Source organism: Panicum virgatum, chromosome 9N (genome assembly GCF_016808335.1).
Source record: "Panicum virgatum strain AP13 chromosome 9N, P.virgatum_v5, whole genome shotgun sequence".
Taxonomy (NCBI): domain Eukaryota; kingdom Viridiplantae; phylum Streptophyta; class Magnoliopsida; order Poales; family Poaceae; genus Panicum; species Panicum virgatum.
Genome location: NC_053153.1, coordinates 64224886 through 64240474, shown reverse-complemented (window position 1 = coordinate 64240474; position 15589 = coordinate 64224886). Strand labels below are relative to the sequence as shown.

General features: G+C 49.1%; 2 protein-coding genes and 1 pseudogene across 3 annotated transcripts; all 3 read right to left on the bottom strand.

Moving 5' to 3' along the window:
• Nucleotides 1-1362: 1362 nt before the first annotated feature.
• On the bottom strand, nucleotides 1363-7745 carry LOC120690425 (ATP-dependent Clp protease proteolytic subunit-related protein 3, chloroplastic-like). The gene is made up of 10 exons (XM_039973064.1): nucleotides 7317-7745; nucleotides 6703-6807; nucleotides 3838-3960; nucleotides 3602-3661; nucleotides 2858-2954; nucleotides 2684-2757; nucleotides 2436-2489; nucleotides 2259-2342; nucleotides 1907-2029; nucleotides 1363-1788 (listed from the first exon to the last, which is right to left on the bottom strand). The coding sequence occupies exons 1-9, from the start codon at nucleotides 7632-7634 to the stop codon at nucleotides 1934-1936; spliced, it is 1011 nt and encodes a 336-aa protein (XP_039828998.1). The 5' UTR covers nucleotides 7635-7745; the 3' UTR covers nucleotides 1363-1788; nucleotides 1907-1933.
• A 1415-nt stretch (nucleotides 7746-9160) lies between these two features.
• LOC120692246 lies at nucleotides 9161-10557 on the bottom strand (annotated as a pseudogene).
• Nucleotides 10558-11058: 501 nt separating this feature from the next.
• On the bottom strand, nucleotides 11059-14981 carry LOC120691845 (cell cycle checkpoint control protein RAD9A-like). Of its 2 annotated transcripts, XM_039975041.1 has the most exons (9): nucleotides 14765-14981; nucleotides 14425-14674; nucleotides 13930-14181; nucleotides 13688-13803; nucleotides 13146-13210; nucleotides 12863-13074; nucleotides 12430-12577; nucleotides 11564-11604; nucleotides 11059-11483 (listed from the first exon to the last, which is right to left on the bottom strand). In XM_039975041.1, the coding sequence occupies exons 1-9, from the start codon at nucleotides 14867-14869 to the stop codon at nucleotides 11359-11361; spliced, it is 1314 nt and encodes a 437-aa protein (XP_039830975.1). In that variant the 5' UTR covers nucleotides 14870-14981; the 3' UTR covers nucleotides 11059-11358. The 2 variants fall into 2 exon arrangements, with proteins under 2 accessions (XP_039830975.1, XP_039830974.1); XM_039975040.1 differs by having other exon boundaries at nucleotides 14425-14964.
• Between the last annotated feature and the right edge of the window lie 608 nt (nucleotides 14982-15589).

Sequence of the window (15589 nt, the reverse complement as noted above, 5' to 3'; positions counted from 1 at the left end):
CTCGATGGTTCGAGAACCATTCTGGGTGTCTTCCGTGGAGAGCTCGTTGTTCTCTCTCTTGGCTGGTGCCATCGGGGTTGGTTTTCAGGCTGAGAACACGGTGGGCGCCTTTGTTGGGATCGAGTTCTCTTAGTAGCCCAAACAATGTGCATACACGAAGGTAAACCAAACTGCAAACTAGCAGGGTCTTGCCTTTATGTTATAACACGTGTCGAGTACAGGTTGGTTAGGGGGTATTTATACCCCCAACCTTTGTTACATAGTGACAGTAATACCCCTACCTACCCAGAATATTCCTTGAATATTCTGGGCCGGAGGTCTTTTACAGGTTGGAATATACAATTTGTCTACTCTATCCGATTCGTGATCGGTACACTTCCCCGAATGTCCTATTTGACCTTCGGCGTAGCGCAGAACCTCCGGAGGCTTCCTCGGACCTTCAGCAGACCCCTGGTGCTTGAAACCTTTGGGTCATCCTTCGGGTGCCCCGAACCTTCGGTGGGCTTGGCGAACCTCCGGGCATGCCTCTCTATCTCTGGCGTGCTGCACTACTTGGAGCTTTTCGGTTCACCTTCCGCTTGTCACTGCTTCGCGGTGCACCAAGTGGGGGAACAAAATCCGATCCTCTGCAGTACTGCATGCTGCAGTTGGGGTCACTAACAATAGGAATCCGGCCTCACACCTAGTATCACTACACTACTGCAGAGGAACCACTTCCAAGTGGGGATCCTCTCGTATTTCCCCAAACACTGTCTCAATGACCAAGTAATATAATTTGATGGCATCAGTCTCCCATTTCTATTTTTTCAGTGTCTCTTCGCATATGGTGACAAGGACGCACGCCCCATATCCAAATTTGTTTACTTTTGTGCTTTGTCCGTGTGTGCCGCAAAAACAAACTTCTATGGGCGTCGGAAAGCGTCCGCCAGCAGGCGACGGTATCCTGGCGTTGCCGGAAACAGAAGCCACGGTCACACCCAACACCAACAGCAGCAACCACAACCGGCAGCTCAGCCAGCTCTCTCCGTCAGCGTCACAAGTTAGGCCTGAACATGTCTCTGTTTTTGCTGCAACTTGGGGAAGGAAGGCCCCTACGCATGCCCCAAAGGCCAGCCGGCTCACCGGGTAGCTCGCGTGATAGCGTGCTCCCTTGGACCGCCAATAATGCAGAAACTCGGATCAACAACAGACTCCTTTTAACAAAGACAAGCTGCAAAGCCATGACGTTACCTGTCACTCGTCAAGAAACAGCTGCGGGCGAGCCTTGTAGCTTGCACAAGAGAACGTGGAAAGGTTCAAGGATCACATCTAATTTAGCCACACAAAAAAAAGAGTATCCAGCCGAGCTCAAGAGAAAAAGAATTAGCGGAAACCGAAGTGTGCTGATGATTGCAATTCACATGATTCGCAGAAGTCCAGATCGTAAGGGCATCGTGGCCATGGAAATTTCAAGGATAATGTATCCCATTACCACCATCTCGTGCTGATAATACTATGAGCTTGGCTAGTTCAACCTTCGGGTCGATCAAAATATGTGAACTATATATACTAACAAGTAAATACCAAAATCTGGCCAAGAACTGGTGAGAGGAACAAGAATAACTTCAGGGAAAGCTCGTGCTAGCTCTCATCCAAGCACCACACACGATATTTTGATGGCCCATGCTCTAATCTACACTTATCTAGTAAGACAAGATTCCCTTGGCTCTTACCGACTGTCACCATTGACAATCAAGCATTATTGTTCAGCAACAGCTGTTACCTCCCCTTGCAAGCTTTGAGCCTAACCTGCACAACGTTAAAACAGAAGTCAATAAATATTCACAATCCAGGTCCATGGAGTGCAAATTGTATCGAAATGGAGACTCATATAATAATGGCATCTTCTCAGCAGTGAAAAACTTACTAAGTACTAATGTTCCAGTGTACAATATCACATTAGATCAGGGCGCCTGACTCCGGCAACTTTGTCCCATTCATCTGGGGAGAGCATGTCAGCCATGTACTTTTCCTGACCGCGCCAAAGGATCTGACAATCACACAACCTTAAGAATCTACTCATTTGGACAGACCAAGAGTCTGTATGTAGGCTATTAGACGCTTGTCTTCTAATAGGGGAAAAATGAATCATAATTACATATTATGCAAACGTGTAGTGCTGCCTAAACAACAACTAACAACTATCTGTCCACATTTCAGATATGCCAAGAACTAGAAGATGAAGATTAGAGAAATAACTGACAAAGAGATAAGATTACCTTGTCAATGACCCCAAACTCCTTTGCCTTCAAGGAGTCCATGTAAAACGGTCCTCTCATTACCTTGTCTATTTTCTCTGGCGGCTGTTACAAATAAAAATTATGTCCCAACTGACAGAAACATACAGTAATACAGATACAGAATAGCATAAGAAATACACAACAAGCTATACATACATTTCCTGTATGCCTAGCTAAAAGTTTGACCAACGTGTTCCTGTTGTGCACGACCTACAAGAGGCAGATAAGAACGTAAAGATTAGGTTATGATTAAAAAAGGCGTTTACCTTTCACAGAGCTGTAAGTAATAAAAGTAATCATGCGCAGATTGAATGTATGGATACATAAATGATTAGCATACACTACAATAGGAAATAGCATTCAAGAATGCTAGCTAATAAGAAGCAAAAAATCACAGCCCATACCTCCTTAGCTCGAATAACAACATCTGATGCTTGCATCATCCCATAAGAAGGAATACGTGGCTGCTGAATCATAGCTGATATGCAAGCATAATCTCAAAAAATAGCAGGAAATGACCAGCAAAAGAGAGTATTTCTCAACAAACCCAACAGATGTGGAAGTGGACATGTTAATACCTTTGGCATGAGGGAACATATAGCGTTTTCCTTTCTTTCCGGCTGCAAGCACAAGACAAGCATGACCTGCTGCAGCTCCTATACAAAGTGTGTGGATCTGTACAACAAAAAAGTGACTTCATCAGGAGAACTATACATAAAAAAAATAGATAAAGTTTGAACAAAATTAAAACTGTAAATATTGTAAGCTCATTTGCTACTAACACCCCATCCTAATCTTGCATTGATAAAAACAGGGATATGCCCAGTTCAAATGTCATTTCCCAGTGCAAACCAAGGGTTTATGGGAAATGCAAGCCCACATGTATATGTGCATACATGGCTTATCTTGATCATCCATTCCTCCCCTATCATATACATCCAACCCCTAATTTTCACACCTACCACATGATTCTTTAAACCTACCCTCTCTGACACGAATTTTAAAGCAAAGCGAGTGGCCATGTGTGCACAGAGGCATGTGAAAAATTCGCGTTTCGGGTTTATGATCACTCTCTTGTTGAACAAATAATGCATAAAGAAGAGTGAATAGTTCATCTTCGCATGCTAACTACTAGACTACTACTAATCGCTACCAAACAAGACACAGCGAAACTCCAATATGGCATGCATGGTAAAACATTTACAAGGTACTATATAATCTTCGCAGGCAGTAAATGTTTTCAAGAGATTTTTAGTGCATGACAGTCTGTACCATATGATTTATATTGAACTAATGAGCTGCAGATAGTAAATGTATAGCACCTCAGCTTTCATACGCATCATTGCATCGTAGATCGCAAAACCTTCACTCTCCATCCCGACCTGACAAATGTAGATAAGAACATTAAGGAACAATTCAACTATCATAAAAATGAGTAAATACTCATTGAGACCTCATATTTCATCCCATTTACATGAATAAGCTGTGGTGTACAGGTAGTTAACCACAACAGTAGAGAGACTTGAGAGCAAGTCACCAACTTAACAATTTTGCTTACCGGCTCACCATCATCACGAGCTGTTCCTGTTGAGTTGATGTATATATAAACAGGCTCTTTACTGTTCATCCATTCAAGGTACATCAACTGAGCAACAACAAGCTCAGTCACTGCTGGCACCAACTAGAAAGCAACAAGACAATCATGTGAGGTTATGGAATAGGATGAAAGAATTACCCATCCTACTCTTACAGCATACTGCATAGAATTTTTGCATTATAATCATATCACTTTGTTTCATATTGAAGAAGAATTGGTATAAACTTATAACAGAATGAGTAGATGTACACTGAAAACAGAATTTATCCAACCATCAAAATCAGAGACCTTTAGCAAATGATTTGTAAATAAGCAAGGTTCTTCTGCAGTATTGAACTGGACATGCTTATCAGATGTGAACTAGAGCTGAGCTTAAAGTGACAGTAGACAAATAACATCTTTTTTTTTTGTCAAAGTATCAAACTGAAGGTATGTGCCCAATATCCCAATGTGAACTATGTGAAGGAAATGTTTCCTTGTACGAGTTACTAGTCACAACAATATGGTAGAAATATGCTACAAGCAATATGTATTCAGATATCAGAAGTATCCACTCTGGTGAATGGAGCACAGGTGAAAAATAGTGATAAGCATATGTTAGACATGTGGTCGCTATCATATCCGCACCATTGATTCATGTGCTGAAATGCATGTCAGGAGGGGCGGTTAAGGCAGCACAGAATCACAGTTCTCAATTCATCGGCCAAAGTTTGACAAGAAAATGTATACAGTATGACTGAGGAGTTTTGCTTGCCAAAACTTCTGGTAGCCAACGCCAACAATTCAAATAGGTCCCAACTGCCAAACTTCTTGGGGCTTGCCCAATTTTGGCAGGGTTGGTTTCAACACAAACCAAACAACAGCGACCTTTTAGTGGCAGTGGCAAGTAAATTATAGCAAAGGTTTCTTAGCATGCTGCCAGATTTATGCTGGTACCAATCTGAACCTTTGACACCTAATTAAGTAATATAAAAAGGGTTAATTGGAAAAATACCATTACAATTTTTGCAATTTGGAGAAATGCCATTACAATTCACGTATTTTGAAACATGTCATTGCAATTCGATCATGCACTGAGATTTGCCATTTTATACGTCTTCGGCGACATTGGGCCCACTTACAGGCGTAGGTGTCAAGTGCTAAGACAGAATTACCCTGTCCCTTCGTCGGCTTGCTCCACCACTCGCCACCGTCGACCTCTCACCGGTGAGCCCCTCCCCAGGCCGACCCATCTCCCGAGCTCGGCATGGTGCGCCGCCCCCGTAGCCACCTCTCCCGAGCTCGATAGGTAAGCTCGCCCAGACCATGGCTAAAGGAAGGGGAGGAGATCTCCTCGGCGAAGGACGGCGAGGAGGAATCCCGCCACCGCCATCGCGCCCTCGACTGGCTTCGCGCGGCTCGCCGTCGATGCGCCTCAACGGGCCTCGCGAGAAGGGGAATATTCGTGTCTAATCTCTTTTTTCTATGGTGAACGAACAGATGAAACCTTTCCTCAATTTCGGCCATTGGGACCAAGCTCCGCCTCCTCCTGCAATTCCCCCAATCCGGTGAGCAAGAACTCGATTCCTCCGAGGCACAGCTTGCTAACTGTGTTGCGCATCCATTTGATCCCTTTTCAACAAAGATTAACACCTCACTTCATCGGATTTTGAAGCCATGGCAAGGTCGTTCGTAGCAAAATGGAACTGGCATGTCAACGAGAGGGACCTTCTGCAGTGCGTCAACGTCTCAACGAGATGGAGCAGGGCGACGCTTCAACAGGGCGGTGACAATACCTGGACTGGACGGGGAGAGGACGACATCGCGATTTGGACTAGAGCGGGACTGCGGGAGAGGACGATGTCGAGTTCTTGGCAGCGGCCATGGCGGGTGGCTCCCCTGGCACCAGTCCGGCGCGCGGCGCGCGGTGCGCTTTCCAACAAAGAGACGGCCTCCGCTGGAGCACGCCCCTGTCGCTGGACCCGCTGCTACCCTCCGCTGACTGGGGACGATGAGAAGGAACCCTATGGTGGCTGCATTAAGCTGCTGCCAGCCGTGGAGCTCGAGCTCATGGCCACGGGCCCCTCAATCCGCCGCGGTCGCGTCCTTGTTGCTGCGTCGCCGCCGAATCTTCCCTCGCCGCCATGGGCTGGCCACCGAGCAGCGTTGGGGGCTTAGCGCCGCCACGAGCAGCGTTGGGGGCTTAGCACCGGCGTTCTGCTTGCGCCGCCGCGAGCAGCGTTGGGGGCTTAGCGCCGCCCGTCTCGGTGGTGCTGAGAAAGAAGAAGTAAGCAGGGGCAAACGAGGTAATACGAAAATACGTACGTCTGCAAGTGGTCCCAATGTCGCCAGAGACGTACAAAATGGCAAATCTCAGTGTATGATCGAATTGCAATGGCATGTTTCAAAATACGTGAATTGTAATGGCATTTCTCCAAATCGCGAAAATTGTAATGGTATTTTTCCAATTAACCCATATAAACAACCCTTAACAAATGACATCTTGTTGTAATACAAAATGATGGTATGAGAAAACATTGTTGATGATTACTAGTGGCCAGCTTTGCCCATGGCACCGCACCGCACTTTCCCTTGCTTATATGTTGAGTGTGGAATGAGGTAAAGCTCAAACTACGAACTATAATTGGTCATAATAATGCACTGTCAGGTGCAACCAAGTTTTTTTTTTGGTTTTACAGCTCAGAATTTGGCACTGAGTCAGATTGTTTAACCAGTCTAATAGAGCTCCGTACAGTTTGTTGTCTTTGGAAGTGGCAGATGCAAAGAAATGAAATGATATGAATAAAAAGCTTCCTACTGAGAAGTGACCATGGTGCAAATGCATACCGGCATTCCAATATAAACAATTCGACCATGAAGAAGCAATGAAGGCAAATCTGGTGGAGGCCTTCTAGGTCTGTGTTGACTGTAAGAACTGCTAGAACGCTCCACCTATCAATTACAAAGCATAGGTGAGAGATTATATAAGTAAATTGTGGCTTATAATTAACTACAAACTCCAAAGATCAAGATGCATATAGCAAATATTGTGCATCACAACCATTTCAGAACCAAAGGGACATATGAAAATACAAGTGGTAAGGTTCATACTGTATATAACACGATTGGTATCTTCATATGGATAAGTTTATACTTCACAATAAGACCACCTTTCGGAACTATTGGGAAATACCCAACCTAATTTAAAATGTCAGCTGATGCTGAAACATAGCTGAGCAGATAAGTATTTTGCTTCGCATGTACGATTACAATCTTACGAAACAAGCAGAACAGACCGCTAAAACATTCTTATTTTGCTTCTAGAATAAGTACCCAACGAGCATCAGCGCCTCATACTCGAGCCATCGTTTATTACCCTTTGCAGAGACCTGCATCATACATCAGATAACAGCAGCTTCGTTTCCCCAGCCCAAACAAGCACGGCTGCACGGAACCCTCACCTGCGCGGGCGTGGCCATGAGCTTGGCGTTCTGGAAGATCTCGAGGAACGGCAGGTGGTCCTCACCGCGGCGCTCGCCACCAGCGGCGGCCGCAAGGTCCTCCGGTGAGGCAGCCGCGAGGGTGGACAGGAAAGGGTCGCCCCTGGGGTTGAAGAGCGGCGACGGAGCCCCTGGCGCCGCCCGCGCCACCAGAGCCGAGGACGCCGCCCCGCCCCGCGCCTGCCGGATCAGAGGCAGCGGGAGGGATGGAGAGGAAGCTGCGTGGGCAGGGGATGGGGTGGGGAGGCGCAGCGAGAGGAAGGTGGACGTGGAGGCCATGGCGGCGGCGGCGCTCCGCCGCGGCGTGCGTGCGAGCGAGCTCGGGGGAGTGGGGAGGCGGAGCGTGTGGATAATTTGGTCGGCAGATTGAGTCGAGTGCTGCCGTTTGTTTGTCGTGGGCTTTGGAGAGAGTGGGCCTCTTGGGCTTTACAATTGTTATCCCAGCGGCGGCGCGGGGGCCCACGGCCATGGCCCGGGCAGTACGGGTTCGTCTCCTCTCTAGATGGTCTGGCCTGCTTCGAATCGTGACCGAGGGCTGTGGATCGAACGGCTCCAGGTATCTTTGGGCTGGACGGTAAATGAAATACCGTCCACCCCTTGCCAGTGCCCGCGTCCATCTCCACCCGCCGCAGCGCCGGGAGATGGCGGCGGAAGCGGGTGGCGCAGCGACCATGGCTCAATGCCTGACTCTCGCAGGGCCGCGGCACCTGCAGACACCGCGGCCTCTGGCCGACTGGCCGGTGACCGGACGCAGGCCCGCGGCGTGCGCTTGGAGGAGCGCGCGACGCACGCCAGAAAGCAGCGCGACGCGCGATGCGGCGGCGGCGGCGTCTGCGTCTGGTCGCGCCGTGCTGGAACTGGAAGCTAATCGGTGGAGAACAGAGTAATTCGAAGGCGGTGATGCTGGAGGAGCGCAAAGATGGCGGATTCCGGGACCCGGGGCCGCGGAGCGGCGGCGGCGGCGGCGGCGGCGAGCGTGTTCATGTGGAGACGACAGGAAACTATCAGGACTCGGGAGATTCACGCCGGGAGGCGACAGAAGAAGCGGGAGGTGTGCGGTGCATATTTTCGTCCATGATGATGATCGATGCGCTTGGTGGTTCGTAAGATCGCACACTGCAGAACTCACTTCTTTATTAAACTGTCAGGTTTTCGCGTTGTTGATCAATTTTTTGTGTTAGACAACTACTAGGAATTCAGAGGAACGAGGTTCTAGGATAAATCTTAAGCTACGCTCTCCGCTGGCTTCCCTTTCCTTACATCGCCGGACGCCGGTGAGTTCGGCTCGGTTCAGTCCCTGACCTATCCATTTTCCGGTCAGCGAAACAAGTCATTCGAATCCTTTCCCAGTAATAACACTGCAAAATGCTCAATCACATCAACTTGGGGTACTTAACTACCATTCGGTTGGTTTTTAGTTATTATTCAATGCTTTTTGTTCCGCGGGAAAGAAATGGTTGGAAACATTCAGTTCGTAGTCAAATTATTTTTCGTGAATGTGCGTGAGCACGTAGTCAAATTATGAGGGGAACGAACCAGCAAAAGACAAATAAACAACTGGAAGTATGAGTTGAATTTTTTCCCCGGAGCACACAGAAACCGTCACTTGTGGAATAAAAAACCAAGCAAGATGAATAATACAGACAAATGCTACATGTATCACTGCGAGCGTGTCCTGCGTGATTCAGTCAGGAGAGGAATGAGCAGAAAAATTCAGTTCAGCGTATCACTCTAGTGGTGAACACTGAACAAAGACAGCCAAGAACAAATCGGGATGCTGATAGAACAGAAAAGGGACAACAAAGAAAAAGAGAGCTTCCAATCTATCTCATTTAATCAGTTTCTTCCATCCACGTAATAATATAAAGCGCATCAGCATTGCCCTTCAAAAAATAAGCGTATCAGCAGGGGTACTACAAATCTCTCCCAGTTTCTTCCCTTAGAGACAATGAGGCCATCAAGCAGATGACCGGAGAGAGAAGGAGAGCGAAGGGTACGGCAGCAGAAGACGGCGAGGCAGAGGAGCTAGCCGCGGCACTGGGTGATCTCGGAGCAGCCGCGCGTGTAGGGGTTGGCCTCGGCCCCCGGCTGGCAGTTGTAGTAGGACGCGCCGGGGATGGAGCACGGCACCGAGTCCCGCATCAGCGCGGCGTAGCTGATGTACTCCGCCGTCGGCAGCAGGTTCGCCGCGGTGTCCACGTCGTAGTACGCCGCGGCCTCCTGCAGCCGCAGCCGGGCCCTCGCCGCGGCGCCGGCGCCGCCGGCGCCGCGCTCGGCGTCCACGTCGTACACGACGGGGCATTCCTCCGGGGAGCCCCAGCACGAGTCGTCGCCGGACGCCCCCGCCGCCGACCACGCCCACTCCGCCGCCACGCGCGCGTGGAGGGCCGTGGTGAGCGTGAGCTCCCCCGCCGCGCCGCCGCCACCGCCACGCCCGCGAGGATGAAGAGGAGCAGCGGCGGCAGAGCGTGCCTGTGCTGCGCCATGTGTGGGCGCCGGGGTGGCTGCGCCTGTGCTTCGAGACGCGCGCTGCGGCGAGCCGGCGACAGGCCGGTGCACGGTGCGGGCGCGCGAGGCAAGTGAAGCGAGCAGCTTGGGCGGTGGAGGCGGGAACAGAAGGACGAGGCTTTAAACCGGAGGGAGTGCTGGAAGACTGGAGGTGGGTCAGTAGGAGATTACCATGTGGTGATGCAATTTACGTTGACCTTGCTCTTGGAGCATCGTTAGGGCAGAAATTTGCAGAAGAAAAAAAAAAGCCATGTAAACCTGCTTCTGGTATGCAACGAGACGCGACGGCCGACGGATGGGCATCGAGACTGCGTGGTCGCGTGGCGATGCACGAACATCTAGCACTCCCGCTGCTCCTGCGCGCGATTCTTGCTGCAGGTTGACCTAGAAATCTCCTCCCCCATTCCCCTTCTTCTAAACTGGTAAATCCACACCCACCCACCGCCTTGGGTCATTGCGACGCAATTAGCGGTAAATCCATAACCGCACGGTGATAATCTGCGTCCGTTCCCTGCAGAAGAAGCAGCACATGAACTCAAGAATCCCTTTCAATTTGCATCAAGAAGACCGATCCCCTTTTTTTTTGAAGAAAAAAAAAGCTGAGTACTGAGATCTCTGATCAGCTGTACTAATTTACAACTTGTGAGTTACAACATGATCGCCTGAGTTCGTGGATGCAAATGAAAAACGACGAAATGAGGGGCCATTCATTCCGGCCAGCATGCGGACTCCGAAGACGGCCAAGCCAGCTGCACGCCGGCACCAGCGTGGCCTGATGCAGGGCACTCGGAAGAATCAAAGCTACCATTAGTAAAAGGAAGCAGTTTCCATGCCAGATCTCAGTTTCTCTTCACCGTCTCCCAAGGCCGGTTAAAAGTGAAAACACCACATTGTTTAGTCAAGCACTGCAACAGGAACAGTCGTAAACAAACCAAATTGCCACGCATAACAGAGCCTCACAGCAGGTGATGATGAAAGGAAAGCTCCGCGGAGGTGTTGGAATATGGGAGAGAAAAAAGAATCGGCCACAAAATCCTTGATCCCTGAGGTTTGCAGCAACGCGATGATGGGCGCTGCACGTGCCCACGCGCACGGCACAAACACACATCAGTCATTGAACAAGTTGACGCCGGCTGGTTGTGCGCCCAAAAAGCATTGTTGGGAGTGTAGGCAAATTGCGAAGAAATCAGAAGTATGCTGGATAAAACGGTAGAAACGATAAACAGAACGCTTATGCGAATCAGAACAAATCGCCTTCGATGTTTTCCTACATTATGGAAAGAAATGGAAGTCACACACTCACACTGGATACAGAGAGCTGCTACTTTTTTATATGGCTGGGGAAAGTTAGTCAAAGTTGTAAACTCCTGCCCTACAGGAACTATGAAGAACCCTTAACCCACTACACTCTAGGCTGAAATGTTCCTACATGTTTCAGAATCAGCAGTTATCCTAAGTCCATGTAGTCTGCATATTTCAGAATCAGCAATTTTCCTCAGTCCATGTAGTGAGGTGTTGTTTGGACTAGAAGCTCCTCATCTTCATTGTCATCATCGTTATCATCAGCACCTACCCAGTTGCTCGGGTGATGCTGCGACCTTGGGATAGCACTGAGGACTTCTGCAACAAGATAAAAGCAAGTTATCAAAATATATAACTGATGACGTAATGGAAAGGATGATTTTGTTGTGATAATTAACCAGGATGCTCTTCCAAGTGATCCATCTGCATAGGCTGCATTCTGTGGTACAAGTTAATTAAGAAAACACAAAGGTAATAATAATACTCCAACATCTTATAGCTACTAACTTAAGATTACTAACAAATGAAAAGTCTGTCATCATCAAAACAAGTGCATGATCTATGTCTCTATGACTTCATTAAGTTGGTCTACCAATTCAGAATGTCGGATACACCAGACCACTTTTTCTCAGTAAGACAGTAACTATTTCCCCACATAATTATTGGCGATGCAAGTTTGTTATGGAATCAACACATCGTCTTAGAAAATTTCATTCATCAAACTCAGCGACTGTATATCAGCATAGCTTCTTCAATTAGGCCACTTAGCGCAACTATACAACTAACATGATGGTAGGTTCACTCCAACCATATAAGTTTGTCATTATCCAAAATGCTTCCAACAATTTTTCCTTTCGCAAGCCAGAAGTGTAACTTTAACTGGCTAATGCTAAATTAGCATAAGCACATTTACTCTGAGGAAGACAGGCATGCGCAGATAGAGGCTTTGCTCTGTCTAGATGAAAAAAACACAGGGCAGAAAGGTTCCATGTCGAGGGATGCTGATAATCCCAGATAAAGCATGCATAAAATTTTCAATGTCCTTAAGGTGCAGAAAACAGAGAAAAGCATGCCTTTTTAATGCGACTAATGAGCTATCAAAGTAGTGGTAGATTTACCTTAACAAAATATGCTGATTAGCTAATTGGAGGATTGGAAAGAAATACAACAAACTGAAAGTTGTCAGTCCATAATTTCAGGTGGCAAAAATTATAACATTGAATAGAACTTAGCAAGGATTAAGTGAAAGCAACTTATAGGATACATATTGTTTGCATTATCTGCAGCTGGTGGCTTCCGTGGAGCATTTGTAGCATTGGGCAAAACAGTGTCGTTCAGCATACTAGTGCCTGCATTGCTCTTCTTTGGGGCATGTGTTTCTCTGTTAGCTTCAAAGCTTTTGGGAGTATTGCCTGCTTAAGAAGGATTTGCTTATATTTAACTAGCCTGATGGTATAGCAACAAGACAGGAGGCGAAAGTAGTTTCACAGTCACTAATTAGTTTGATTACACCAAGGCATGCCATGGTCCATTCATTGTGGTCTGATACTGGCAATGCACCAAAAGTGGCCATTATGTTCTGTACAGGCCCTTTGGTTCTGCCATGGTTCCCATCAGACCACAATGGTGGTCATGCATGTAGTGTAACCATACCAATTGGTTACCTAAAAAGAACACTTGACTAGAAAGATACACACCTGAAAGCTCTGACCATATTTTAGTATGGTTTGAGACTGACGGTGTAGTGGCAGGCCTTGGTTCTCCATTGTGTTGTGCCGATGTAGCTGGCTGTTGGGCATCACTGCTGTCAACTAGTTGCGATACAGTCATAGTGGCCAGAACAAGTGTAGCTTCAAAATCAGAGGTTGATCCATCATCCAATCCAAATCTCGGAACCAAAAGAACAGGTCTGCAGTTCAAAAAAATGTCATGTGGATCAATTCGAAGAGATACCAAAATTCCATAAGCAAGGCAACTTACTCGCCAGTCTTCTCAAAAAACAGAAGAATGTCAACCTCACACCCTTCACAAAATGTCAAAAACGCCTAGAATAGAACAAAAATTGAGAAAGACATATGTGAAGACTCCATAATATTACTTGACATGAAAAGCAAAGCAATTATCAGCATCAAATATCAAACATGATTGATTTTTTTTCTCAAACAAATGAACAACAAAGTGTATGAACTTGCTAAGCATGCCATTTGTCATGAAGGAACATACTTCCAGCAACTAGAGCTACAAGCTAGGCAACCAAACACAATGTTTCCAATGAAGACTTCACTAACACAAGCAACCAAACACAGATCTCATACATTGCGCTAGGTTCCTAGCCAGGCCAAACTAGGCCACACAAACCAAACACACCCATAAGAACTAACAAACTTCTAGCAAGGAGAAATCTGTAGTCTAGAATGGCACTGAGTGGAGTTTTAACTTAGCTACTATGTTTATCATATTCACAATAGTGGGGAATTGAAAATGTAATGTATTACAAGAGCAAAAGATGGATCATGGATCACCTTTAGTTCTTTTACCCCAAAGGTGACATCCACCGGATCACCAGCATGGACATACTCCACGAACTCCTCAACAGGGTCGATCCACAGCTGCGTGTGCAGTCTAGTGTCACAGTCATCTGCAACTCCATGAACGATTCCAATTCACAACCCAATCACCACTCTAAACGCTTATCTCCATGATCAATCCAAGAACAATAAAAGAGAACTATGCTGCCACGCCACACCACACCAGAAGGAGCTACCTTTTGCAGGGTCATTGTAGCTCCGGAGCTCAACGGCCTTGCCCCCAACGTCCCCGCCGGCATCAGGCAGCCCTGCAGCAGGATCTGTGGCGATGATTGTGAGCTCCTGCAGCGAGGACTGGAAGTTGGAGAGCAGGCGCGCGAGCTCCCGGGGCCGGATGGTGAGGCGGCTCGGGAACCGCCCCCGGTCGAGCGCCAGCGACTGCACCTCGGGTTCCGCGCTGCATACGATCCAGTACGTCTTCCTGACACCTTAACAACGCAGCACCAGAAGATTTAGGGAGAAATTACACTTCAGCAATCAGCACAGCTACGAGTGGAAGAGGCACCCGCCAAAACCGTCAAAATGGCGGGAATGCAGAGAACGGCGGGCAGAGAGCACGAAATCCACAAAATTGGGGAAATGTTTCATGGTCGCAGAATTTCCTAGTTGAAACCTTAAGAGGCTAGATAGCCAGATAGATAGGGATCGCAGGATAGGGAGTGTATGCGCACCGTTGAGGCAGTGGAGGGTGAACTGGAGCTTGGGCGCGTCGGGTTCTGGGAGGGAGATAGCGAGGCGGTCGAGCGCGGCGTGCGGCGTGCGGAGGACGGCGAGCAGGGACTTGAGGAGGACGCTGCACTGCAGCGGCGTGGACGACGGCGCCGAAGCCGCGGCGTCGAGGTGGTAGCTGTCGAAGAAGTCGCGCGCGAGGGAGACCGAACCGTACGCCGACCGCGAGCTGTTGAGCGTGTGCAGCTCCAGCTGATGAAACGTCAGAGAAGAGAGCGCGTAAGAATCAGGTGGGGGAAAACCCCATGCGGCGGCCGGGAGGCGACGAGAGGGGAGTCGAACCTTGGCGGGGAGCGCCTGGAGGACGAGCTCGGATGCGACGCGCGCGAGGAAGGTGACGCACCGGCCGAAAGTCCGCAGCGAGCTGCCGCTCATCGACAGCTCCATGGCCGAATCGCCGCCGCGGCGTCCGCCTGCTCCCCTTCCGCCGCCGCCGCCTGCTCCGCTTTGGTTGGGGAGAGGGGAGGGAAACGGAACGGAACGGGAAGGGAAGGGAAGGGAAGGGAAGGTGGCGTGGGCCGTTTTCGCGTTTTAACTGGGCCAATTTTTTGATGTGCTAATTGGTCCAAAGGAATTTTTTATTTTTATATTATTTTTTTCGTTTTTTCAAAAATATATGGTGATATTATTTTTTTCAAAAATGTCACCTAGCCGCCGATTCATCCGGCGGAAGGTTGTTACCGCCGGAAGGCTCGTACCGCCGTTTGAATCGGTGGTAACCAGCCGGGCCCGTGGGCCGTGGTGGGCCGGATCTTACCGCCGGTTGAAACGGTGATAGGTGGAACTTACCGCCGGATGATCCGGCGGTAAGTACCTACCGCCGTTTCAACCGGCGGTACGGTCCGGCATATTAATGTCGTGCTCGGCCGCTCCCCCAGCGCCGCCGCCCGCCCGCTCCTCCAACGCCGCCGCCCGCGCGCTCGCTCGCCCGCTCGCTGCCCCGCGTCGCTGCCTGCCCGCTCCGCCGGCCGCGCGCCTCGTCAGGGCCGCCACCCCCCCCCCCCCCCCCCGCACGCACGCCCGGCCCCCGCGCACCGGGCTTTGGCCGGCGGCGCGGCTCGCAGGCGCTCGCCCGGCCGCCGCACCGAGGCGGCGCTCGCCACTCGG

Coding starts and splice junctions, on each gene's coding strand:
- LOC120690425 (XM_039973064.1), bottom strand. CDS start 7,634: ATGGCCTCCACGTCCACCTTCCTCTCGCTGCGCCTCCCCACCCCATCC. Junction 6,808..7,316: donor TCATGGCCACGCCCGCGCAG/GTGAGGGTTCCG, acceptor TGTAATTGATAG/GTGGAGCGTTCTAGCAGTTC. Junction 2,343..2,435: donor TAGCTAGGCATACAGGAAAT/GTATGTATAGCT, acceptor TATTTGTAACAG/CCGCCAGAGAAAATAGACAA.
- LOC120691845 (XM_039975040.1), bottom strand. CDS start 14,869: ATGGAGCTGTCGATGAGCGGCAGCTCGCTGCGGACTTTCGGCCGGTGC. Junction 14,182..14,424: donor CACCCTCCACTGCCTCAACG/GTGCGCATACAC, acceptor TGCGTTGTTAAG/GTGTCAGGAAGACGTACTGG. Junction 13,075..13,145: donor TTTTTTGAGAAGACTGGCGA/GTAAGTTGCCTT, acceptor TTTGAACTGCAG/ACCTGTTCTTTTGGTTCCGA.